Raw genomic sequence first — 10,437 nt, 5'->3', positions numbered from 1 at the left:
ATGACCTGAGCCGAAGTCGGACGCTCAACCGACTAAGCCACCCAGGCGCCCCCAGAACAGGCAGTTCATAAAAAAAGAAATTAAAATGACCTATGACCAGGTAAATTCATTCATAAGGAAAAACAGACCAAAACATTTTCAAGATATGCCTCTCTGTGCTTTTAAGATCGGCAAAAATAAAAAGACCTGCACAAATCCAGGGTTAGTAAAGGTGAAAGGAAATAGGCATCCATGGGGAACCTGCCGGTGGTATGAACTGCAGGACCTTCTGGCAGAGCAATCTGTTGGAATCAAACATTTAAAGGTACGTGTTCTAAACAAAAATAAAAAAATAAAAAATAATAAAGGTACAGGTTCTTTGACCCAACGAATCCCAGCTAGGGATTTACTATCACAAATAAATTCAGCCATATTTTTTTTTAAAAAAGGAAATAATCCTAGGGCGCCTGGGTGGCTCAGTCATTAAGTGTCTGACTCTTAATCTTGGCTCAGGTCATGACTTCAAAGTTCATGGGATCAAGCCCCGAGTTGGGCTCCACGCTGGGCATGGAACCTGCTTGGGATTCTTTCTCTTTCCCTCTCTCTGCCCCTCCCACACTCATGCTTTCTCTCTCTCAAGATAAATAAACATTAAAAAAAAGGAAATAATTCTGGGGTGCCTGGCTGGCTCAGTCAGTACAGCATATAACTCTTGCTCTCGGGGTTGAGTTCAAGCCCCACATTGGTGTAGAGCTTCCTTAAAAAAAATAAAATGAAAATCGTAAAAAGAAAAAAAATTAAAAAGGAAATAATCCAGAGATTCATAAAAAAAAAAAAAAAGTTAAACTCAAAATACTGCCCACCAGGTATGGAGGGGCACCAACAAATCAGAACAGACACTGGCTAGAAACCATCCATACAGCCATACCGGTGGGTCCCCACTGAACATCCTATGAAAAAGGGAACACCAGGTGAACAAAATGAGGTAGATTTTTGGACATACGGGCTGTTTTAGAAAGTTCTCCAGAACGTGTTAATGCAAGTATAAGGTGCAGAGCCATGTGAACAACACGGATGCCATTTTTGTACATATTTAAATACATATAGAGCTGTGCTGGTAAGTATTTCAAAACATTTTCTGGAGGAGAGCATAAGAAACTGAGGGCAAGTGGTTGTCTTTGGTGAGAGAGACTACGTAAAGAGAGGGAAAGAGGTCGCACCGTTTAATGTCATAGAGGCTATACCATTTAATGCTTCTTAACTTTTTTTTTAAGTTTATCTATTTACTTTGAGAGAGAGAGAGAGCACCCAGGGAAGGGGTAGAGAGAGAGGATCTCGAGCAGGCTCAGCGTTGTCGGCACAAAGCCCGACTCAGGGCTCCATCTGAAGAACTGTGAGATCATGACCTGAGCCGAAATCAAGAGGCGGATGCTTAACTGACTGAGCCACCGGGGCTCCCCTCTTTTTAACTTTTTAATTTATTCAAGCGACAAACAATAATTGAGCACCTACTAACGTCAGGCACTGGCCTAGGCGCTAAGGAAATAATGCAGGAGGCAGTTAAAGCTGAGTGCTATTAGCATGGGCTCTTCAGCCGCACTGTTTGAATCCTGGCTCCCCGCTTAGAAGTTGGGACACCACAGTTAAATCACTTAACCTTTCTCTCCGTTGCTTCATTCGTGAAGTATGGACTAACAGTTCTTATCTCACAGGACTGCTGGAAGAATTAAATGTGATAATACACGTAAAGTGCTTAGCCCCATGTTAGGTATTTGGCACACTTTCCTTAATTGTTAGTGCTAAAAAAAAGGGAGCGAGAAGAGACCCAGTCCCCATCCTCCATCCAGAACACCCAGTATAGTGGGTGACTGAAATGGAGAGGAGGAGTTGGTTACTGGGAATGAGGGGCCAGGGGGCTGGATGAGCCACCCAGGCAGATGCTGGCACCACCCAGTGGGAGGGCAGGGCTTGAGAGCCTTCTTGCCCCGAAGGAGGACGAGGTCGAGGACAGAAGAGTGGAGGGAAGTGCAGCCTTCAGCTGAGATGGCCTCAGGACACTTTGGGAGGATCCTGGGAGATGCATTCAGTGCAGGCAGGCTCTGCCAGGCAAGCTGTCCTAGGACCGCTGGAGGCACCCTGGGTGCCCGGTCTGGAGCAGAAGCAGAAGTCTGAGAAGTGAGCCGAGGAAGCCCAAGAACGGGGCTAATCAGGGAGAGCCAGAGGCCAGGAAGCATTCCAGAGAACTGCGGAGGGGAGAGTGAGGCGGTGGGGAAGAGGTGTAGGGATCAAGCAGAGGAGCCAATTATGAACAACTTTGCTCAAAGGAATTGTGGGAGCACCACTGTTTCGGCCCGTAGTTTTTCTCTTCTTTTTCTGCATTAAGTACACGGAACTTCTGTGGTATCTTCAGATGTTTCAGGTTTCTCGAGTCCTTAGGATTCATCCTTTTTGTTATACTCGTCATGCCTAATGTTTGAGGAAGAGGGGCTCGAACTTTGGGGGTCAGCCGGCAGGTGGCTGGGTGGTCCCTGGGTCACGCCCTTGCTTCTGAACCTCCCCGGGTTGGATTTTTGCCCCATTCCATATTTGCAGCTCACTCCAGTCTTCCGTGACTCCCAGGTGGCTGAGCGGGGTGACTGGCAGGGGCAATCTGGCCAACGTCAACTTAAAGGGCTTATAAGAGAAAAATATTCTTGGCACAGAAGACATATCTCAAGTTGGTGGAAGGCTTGTCCTCCTGGAGGGGAAAGAGCTGCCTCAGTTTTCCACTAATGCTTACAGTCAGTAAGTAGAGCCCTAAATATTCGCTAAAGGAGCAAATGCGTGGTCCCTCTGAGTCTGTTTCCATCTGTAGGTCCCAGCCTTTGAGGTATGGACTGGAGAGGACAGGACAGGCTCCTCGGTGTGCCCCCCAACTAACGATACTACCAGCTCTAAAACTGGAACCGATTAAGGGGTCGGAAGGTGGAAAAACATGACAGTAAATAAAAAATGAGGCGGCGGGTCCAGCTCTAGTTGGTCAGCAACATCTTAATCTATCCTCTCCTCATGGAAACAACAAATGCACTAATTAGCCTTCTATATTTTGGTGGTTATCTTCCCTCCATGATTCCCCAAACTGTACTCTCCAATTACAATCTAAGTTTTCTGGAGTTCTTTTCTCACCTCCTCTGGTTCATTTTTCATCTCCACTGGCACCAGAGTTTATTTGCTTTTTATCGTATTTTCCCCAAATGTTTTATTTTCCAGTGATGAAAACATGTAACAGCCTCACCATTTCACATTGGCATGGAAGCACTAATCAATTGCCTTGATTACATCTTTTTTGTGAAAAAGCGATCTGACAAAATGTTATTATTGGGTGCTTGCATTTTAAGTACATTTTTTATCCTGTTTTTGAGTGCACCCACATGCTTTTACATTTTAATTTTAAAAAATAGGGATTAAAAATTATTTTAACTTTGACATTAAAAAACCCCAGGCCACGACCAATAATAGTTTTAACCTTATCTAACTAAGATGTGATTGAAAACGGATAGAAAAGTAAAACTTCCAAATCCCTAGAGGGGGTATCACACCTTACAGATCCCTGCCTAGATGTACGCTGTAACACAGGCAAAGAACCACTAGGTGGCTCTGTCATTTTTAAGTAAAACTAAAGTCCGCAGAAGATCATGCATAATTAAGGAACAAAATCTCTGGTAGGCAGAACCTCTCATCAAAGCAAGAGATGATAATTTGCAATCATGGCCTCTTACTCAGAAATAATTTGGAGCTATTGGGTTAAGAATTAGACTAAAACAACAACAAGAACGACAACAACAGCCCTGCAAAACTGCAAAGTCTGTACACATAAGCAATTTGTTAAAAAATAAGGGAGGGTATGAGAGCCTTAAGGACATCAATGACTAAAGGGGAGATGGTTACAAATGTTTTCTAATTTACTGTCATCTCAGTTTCTAGACTTTCTTTTGGACTTTCTGTCTCTCTCTCTCTCTCTCTCTCTCTCCCTTTTTTTAGATCTTTAAACTTAAGAACAAATATTAAATTGGGGCATTATAACTTATTAAAAATTGCTTTAAAATTTCCTGGGTTATAGTTGTCATCTTTATTAACATCCCAAAAGAAATAAGACAACTTTGTTTTGTACTATTGGGAAAGGAGAAAACACACGTTGTTCTTCTCTAAGAAAAATTTAGATCAAATTTAGATCCTTAAATCAAAATACAATTAAACAAACACTATTCCATCCTATAGCATTTGCCAAGAGATTAAAAGAAACAGTGTGCTGAATTTAGAGGTCAGAATAATTCTTCTCTGAGTCCAGAAAAGATGAAGAAAATAGTTACTTGGAACTGTGGTTTGCATTTTAGGTATTAAATTTACTAGTTAAGTATCTCTGGATATCATTTTTTAAGAAATGAGATAACAGATGATGATAACGTTCTGTAAAGTACATAACTAACTTTATATCATGAAAATAAGAGCGGAGTAGAGGGGGGTGGATTTCCAAACTATTAAATATTCTGAACTGTCAGTCTGCAATGGGCAAACAAAAAACTTCCCCCCACCCCTCTCCCTTAAATGCGAATCTCAGACTTGTCACTACCTAGTAAGAATATATTTAGGAATGATTTTAATTGTAAAAGAAACAGTTTTCTTATTGTTGTTCGGAGCCAATAACTAATGACTGTGTGACATGTGGGGTTGCCACAGTATCTTACTTGTTTTGCTTGTTTGTTTGTTTTTTGTTTTTGTTTTTTTTTCCCGGGCAGGAACCACATTTCAAAACTTACAGAAGTAGAAAGCAAGTCCTATACCATAATTCCTTAAGACCGTTTTTGTAAATGAGCGCTTCTTGCACAGTTTAAATTACAGTTGGCTTTAAAATGCTAATTCCGAACCCACTTATTTAAATGTCTCTGAAAACATACACCCTTCTGTTTTTGAAGAAAACAAATCGCACCAAAGGACTGCACAAACCGGACTTAAAATGAACAAATACTTCCCGAATGTGAACGACATATAGTTATGTGTTTAGAGACATGGTTAGAAGAATTAAAAACCAATTTCAGTCCCTCCCATCACAGAATCCCCCAGGAGATGGGGACACTCCAAGGATGCCCGTTACTAAAATCTACCGTAAGCCCCCAAAGAGTTGTAAATCGCGTCTATTCTTTTCGACTGGAAGCCGATCGGTTGAGACCGGCCGTGAATCCTGGAACTCAATCACAAAGGGTGCAGAAGCTCGAGGTAGAAAACCAAAGGGGGCTAAGCAGGTGGTCTGAGTGGCCACCCAAACTCATCTTGGGCACTTTTTAGAAAACTGCTGTACTGTTTGGGTTACCTTCTCCTGGTTTCCACATTCGTCCTTTTATCCCACCCCTGTGCTAAGAACACGTCGGCTGGCAGTGGGGTGCTTTTCGCCCTCAACCTGGCCTGCGCCAGCCTCCCCCGGGCGCCCGGGCTCCCGGGCCCGCCGAGGAGGGGCTCCAGGGGCGGGGTGGGCGGGGCGCGCGGCGCGAGGGCTCGGGCGCGCTCCGCCGGGATGCGCGGGCAGGTGGGGCGTGGCGGGGGCGTGGAGAGCCCGGGCCCGCGGGCCGCCGCCCAGCCCCGGGCCGGCCCGGGAGGAGCCGCGCCGCAGACGGTTATAAGAAGCCGGCTCGCGGGCGCTCCGCGCGCCTCCGCCGACCCCCGCCCCGGCACCGGTCGCCCAGCGAGGGCCGAGGCGGGGCCGCAGGGAGGTTCCCCCAAAGGGATGCTCTCGCCCGAGCGGCGACACCAGCCCCGCTCGCCCCTCGCCGCCGCCGCCGCGCCGCACCCGCCGACGGCCGCCGACATGGCCCTGTACTGCGGCGACAACTTCGGCGTGTACTCGCAGCCCGGCCTGCCCCCGCCCGCCGCCGCCGCCGCCCCGGGCGCCCCGCCGGCCTCCAGGGCGCCCTACGGGCTGGCCGACTACACCGCGCCGCCCGCCGCCGCCGCCAACCCCTACCTGTGGCTCAACGGGCCGGGCGTGGGCGGCCCGCCCGCAGCCGCCGCCGCCGCCGCCGCCGCCGCCGCGTACCTGGGCGCCCCGCCGCCGCCGCCGCCGCCGCCGCCCCCCGGGGGCGCGGCCGGGCCCTTCCTGCAGCCGCCCCCCGCCGCCGGCACCTTCGGCTGCGCGCAGCGGGCCTTCGCGCAGCCCGCGCCCGCCGCGCCCGCCTCGCCCGCGGGGCCCGCCGCGCCCGGCGAGCTGGGCTGGCTGTCCATGGCCAGCCGCGAGGACCTGATGAAGATGGTGCGGCCGCCCTACTCGTACTCGGCGCTCATCGCCATGGCCATCCAGAGCGCGCCCGAGCGCAAGCTCACGCTCAGCCACATCTACCAGTTCGTGGCCGACAGCTTCCCCTTCTACCAGCGCAGCAAGGCCGGCTGGCAGAACTCCATCCGCCACAACCTGTCGCTCAACGACTGCTTCAAGAAGGTGCCCCGCGACGAGGACGACCCAGGTGAGGGCGCCGGACAGGTGCTTCCCCGGCCGGGAGGGCGGGGAGGCGGCGCCCGGGCAGGGGCCGACTTGGATGGAGCTCCATGCGGAGTCTTCTCTTCCTAACTGGGACTGGGAGCCAGAGCGGACGGAACAACCGCCCGAACCCCGAACCTCGTCTGGCTGGGGTGGGGGTAAACCGGAGGACAAAGAGAACTATCAGAGGACCCACGAGCGCGGGGGCCCGGTGGTGGGGGGCTCGCCCCTTGCACCCACTCACACCCACCACACACACGCGCAGAGGCTGGCCGGTTAGAGAAAAACGAAAAAAGCCAGTATCCTCAAACGGGAAGCCACCCCTGGGTGCCCGTGGAAGGGAGGGACCAAGGTACAGGGAGGCAGATTAGGAATAGGAACACGCGTGGGCTCTCGGATAAGGGACGACTATAAAGGGATTCAGGAGAGCTGAGAGCCCCGGCACATTTCACGGAATAGGTAGTGAGAGACCGAGCAACAGCCGGCCGTCCCAGCTGCCCCTGGAGACACCTCCTTCCGCACCGGGGTCCTAACAGACCCTCTTCCTGCACCAGGGTCCTCTCTGTGTCCTTCGTGGAGTAGGCGCCCGCCTTGAGAGAGACGACTGAAGTCGTGGCACAGGCATCAGGGGACAGGGAATAGAGGAATCCGAGAACTAAAGCTGGGTCCTACAGAGTGTGGTTTGGTGCCTTCACTATTTAGAAATGTAAAAATGAAAACCCCAAGTGTGCTGCATTTCTGATCCGAGCCCCCCGCCCCGGGTGAGGAGGGCTGGGTTACAGTGGAGCGCTGTGAGTGGTTTTCCTCTACCGGAGCAGTGGAGGCCGAAGAAAAGCTCAAAAAAAAAAAAACCGAGAGAACAGGATTCTACTTGAAGTTTTCAGAAGGAGCTGGGGACAGAGGAGGTGGGGACAGAGGCGTGATAGGAAAAAGAGATGCAGGATTTTGTGTAAATGCTCTGGAGCGTTCGCACCTTGAAAGCACTCGAGAGCGGTGCTTTCCAAGAGAAATACGGTACAAACCGTGTGTGATTGCAAATTTTCTAGCAGCCACGTTAAAAAGGTAAAAAGAAGCCGGTGGAATTATTTTTAGGTAACCCAAAATATTGTTTCAACAGCGAATATAAAAGCTATTAGTGAGATACTTTATGCTTTTTGTTTGATATTAAGTCTTCAGAATCCTGTGTGTGCTTGATTCTGCAGGGCACTTTGGACTAGCGAGCCACTTTTCAGGTGCCCGACAGCCATGTGTGACAAGTGGTTACTGTATTGGACAGGGCATACAGTTCTAGAAGGTATCTTTTAGATACCTTCCCCATTTGGCCCGTAAAGCACCTGAGATTATCATGTTAATGGTCATGTGTATTCTTCTGGACTGTCTAAAAAGTTAGCGTCTTTAGCTAGTATCTTGTCAAAGCACTAAATATCCTGATAGGTACAGGTGCTGGTATTCAGATGGCAGTTTTATGAATAAAGAAAAATTTTTTTGCAGCTATTTGCAAAAAATGTGTTACTGAAGAGCCTCGGTTTGGAGGAATGAGTGCTAGTTCATGCAGGCAACCTAACACAGTGTTTAGGTAAGAATGCGGAGTCTAGAAGCAGCCTGCTTAAAGCCCAGCTCTACCATTGCTAACTGGGAACACAGCAGGTTACTAACAACCAATGTGTCCTGTTTCCACAGAACTGAGAGGAGCAACCGAAGTTGCCCGTGTAAAGCACTCTACAAGACAAGTGCTTACCAGTACTTTTCAAATGCCAAAGATTCTGTTTACCAGAAGTGATAAAAGCTGTTGAGAGAGAAAATCCTCCAAGAGGGTGGATCTTTTTTCCCTCCATTATGCTAGATAGTGAGGGGGATTTTCTAAGCAGAAGACTAGCACCACATGCACTAAATGGGGCTCTGGTCTGAGATTTGCCGGTGGAGGAAAAGCTGGGAAGAGACCTGGGGCACCTCCTGTTGAAGGGGAGGGAGGGAGGGATGTAGATTCCAGGAGCTCCCTTGTCCCCTGAACACACGTTGTCCAAGGTGATGTTAAAACAACTGACTACCCAGTAATAACTTTTGTGATTTTTGTTTGGCAAGACAAATGATTGTGGTATTTGAGGTTGCCTTTTTCCAGTGGAGTGATTTTGTTTTAAGGGACAAATATTGTACCCTTTGAGCAAATAATAATAACAGGTACCAGAACCCTCACGGCCAATCTGTAAAATGGGTATTAATCTCATGCCTGCTTTTATAAATCAAGAAAGGTAGGCTCACGTTTAAGTAGCACCAGGATTTTGCAAGGGCGCACGCCATGAGTCTGGAGGGGGAGGTGTTGGGGCATTAAAAATGTATTGGGCCTAGAATTAGGTCTCACGATTTTAAGTAGCAGGCACTGCCAGGAGAGTGGAAGTGGCCAGAACATCTGGGTTCAAGATTTCTCCTTGGAGGTGAAGAATAAAACCTCCCCCGGAAGGATAAATGTAACCAGTAGAGGGGACTGAGCATGTTTGTCAGGGTTTCATGAGAGTCCGTCCTCCCTCCGGGACTGAGGCTGAATAATTCGAGGGCACGGACTGGGTCCTTCTCTGACCTGGGTTTCTTTCTCCACCCCGTAGGGAAGGGGAATTACTGGACCCTCGATCCAAACTGTGAGAAAATGTTTGACAACGGGAACTTCCGTCGGAAGCGGAAGCGCCGCTCCGAAGCCAGCAGCTCCTCCGCGGCGGCCCCAGGGACCACAAAATCGGAAGACGGGCTCTCCTCAGGATTGGGGTCGGGAGTGGCCGCGAAGCCGGAAGGGGACAGCCCGATGGCTTTGCTAAGGCCGTCCCAGTCCCCAGAGCCTCCCGAGGGCACCAAAAGTACCGCCTCGTCCCCGGGAGGCTCCCTGCTCACCTCCACCCCCTGCCTCAACACCTTCTTCAGCAGCCTCAGCACCTTGAGTGTCAGCGGCAGTGGGGGCACCCAGCGGGCCCTCCCTGGCGGCCGCCACCTGGGGATCCAGGGGGCCCAGCTGCCCTCCAGCAGCCCCTTCCCCCCCAGCTCGGTCTCGGAAGCGGCGCCGGACACCTTGCCGCTGAGCTCCGGCGCCAGCAGCAGCAGCCAGAGGCCTTCCTACTGCAGCCCTTTCCCTGCCGGCTCCAGCGGGGGGCAAAGCAGCCCCTTCAGCAGCCCTTTCTACAACTTCAGCATGGTCAACAGCCTCATCTACCCCCGCGAGGGCTCCGAGGTATAGGACGCGCCAGCCTCAGCTTCTCAGACTTGAATATGCGCACCTGAGATCTTGTTAAATGCAGATTTCCCAGGCGGTAGGTCTTGGGGCAGGAAGGGAGGCTCTGCCTCTCCCTGGAGCCCCGGGTGATCCCGTGGGCCCACTGGCCACATCTGGAGGCGCACGGGAGTCGTAGATTACTCTTTCTACAGCCCAGCAAGCTTTCACAGGTTTCTTCTGGAGAAGGGCCTCCCTGGAGAGAAAGCCACCTCTGTTCTGGGCCAGTACCTGCGAGCCCTGCGAGGGCCCGGACCGCGTCTGTTTTGTTCATCGCTGTATATCAGGGTTACAAGCTCAGATGTGCCCACGGGGCAGCTAAGAAACAAAAGAATGAAGTGTCTTGGGTAGGAAAAAAGGTCGCAGTTGGTAACTGCAGCAGTGGGGAGCGGTCGCGACTGACCAGCTGTAGGCCGCTGTGGGCAGCTAGTTCTTTCCTGCCTGGCAGCATCTTGATTTTTCTGGAAAAGTCAGGTGTCTGGATTTTTTTTTTTTTTTTTTTTTTTTTAGAAAACCTCCATTTGCCTTCTTTGCCACCACTTAAAGTTCTTAAAATACTGTACCAGGAAACACCACGAATCCTCCCAGCTACATCCAGCTCACAAGTCACCTCTGCTGAGTCTCCGCTTCTGGGACTCGGTGGATACTAATAGCAATAGAACTGCCCAGGCAAGCTGTGTGCGGAGTGCCGTTTCAGACA

At 50.3% G+C, this 10,437-nt stretch overlaps 1 protein-coding gene across 1 annotated transcript; it reads left to right on the top strand.

Moving 5' to 3' along the window:
• Window positions 1-5,803: 5,803 nt before the first annotated feature.
• Window positions 5,804-9,704, top strand: FOXI3 (forkhead box I3). The gene is made up of 2 exons (XM_047067891.1): window positions 5,804-6,470; window positions 9,085-9,704. Exons 1-2 carry the CDS (start codon window positions 5,819-5,821, stop codon window positions 9,702-9,704), a joined length of 1,272 nt encoding a protein of 423 aa, XP_046923847.1. The 5' UTR covers window positions 5,804-5,818.
• The last annotated feature ends 733 nt before the right edge of the window (window positions 9,705-10,437 follow it).

This window comes from Lynx rufus, unplaced genomic scaffold (genome assembly GCF_022079265.1).
Source record: "Lynx rufus isolate CCGP_SWC_20201006 ecotype Redwood Valley unplaced genomic scaffold, mLynRuf1.p SCAF_8, whole genome shotgun sequence".
NCBI lineage: Eukaryota > Metazoa > Chordata > Mammalia > Carnivora > Felidae > Lynx > Lynx rufus.
Note: the sequence above shows the minus strand (reverse complement) of the source record. Positions and strands in the feature narration are given on the sequence as shown.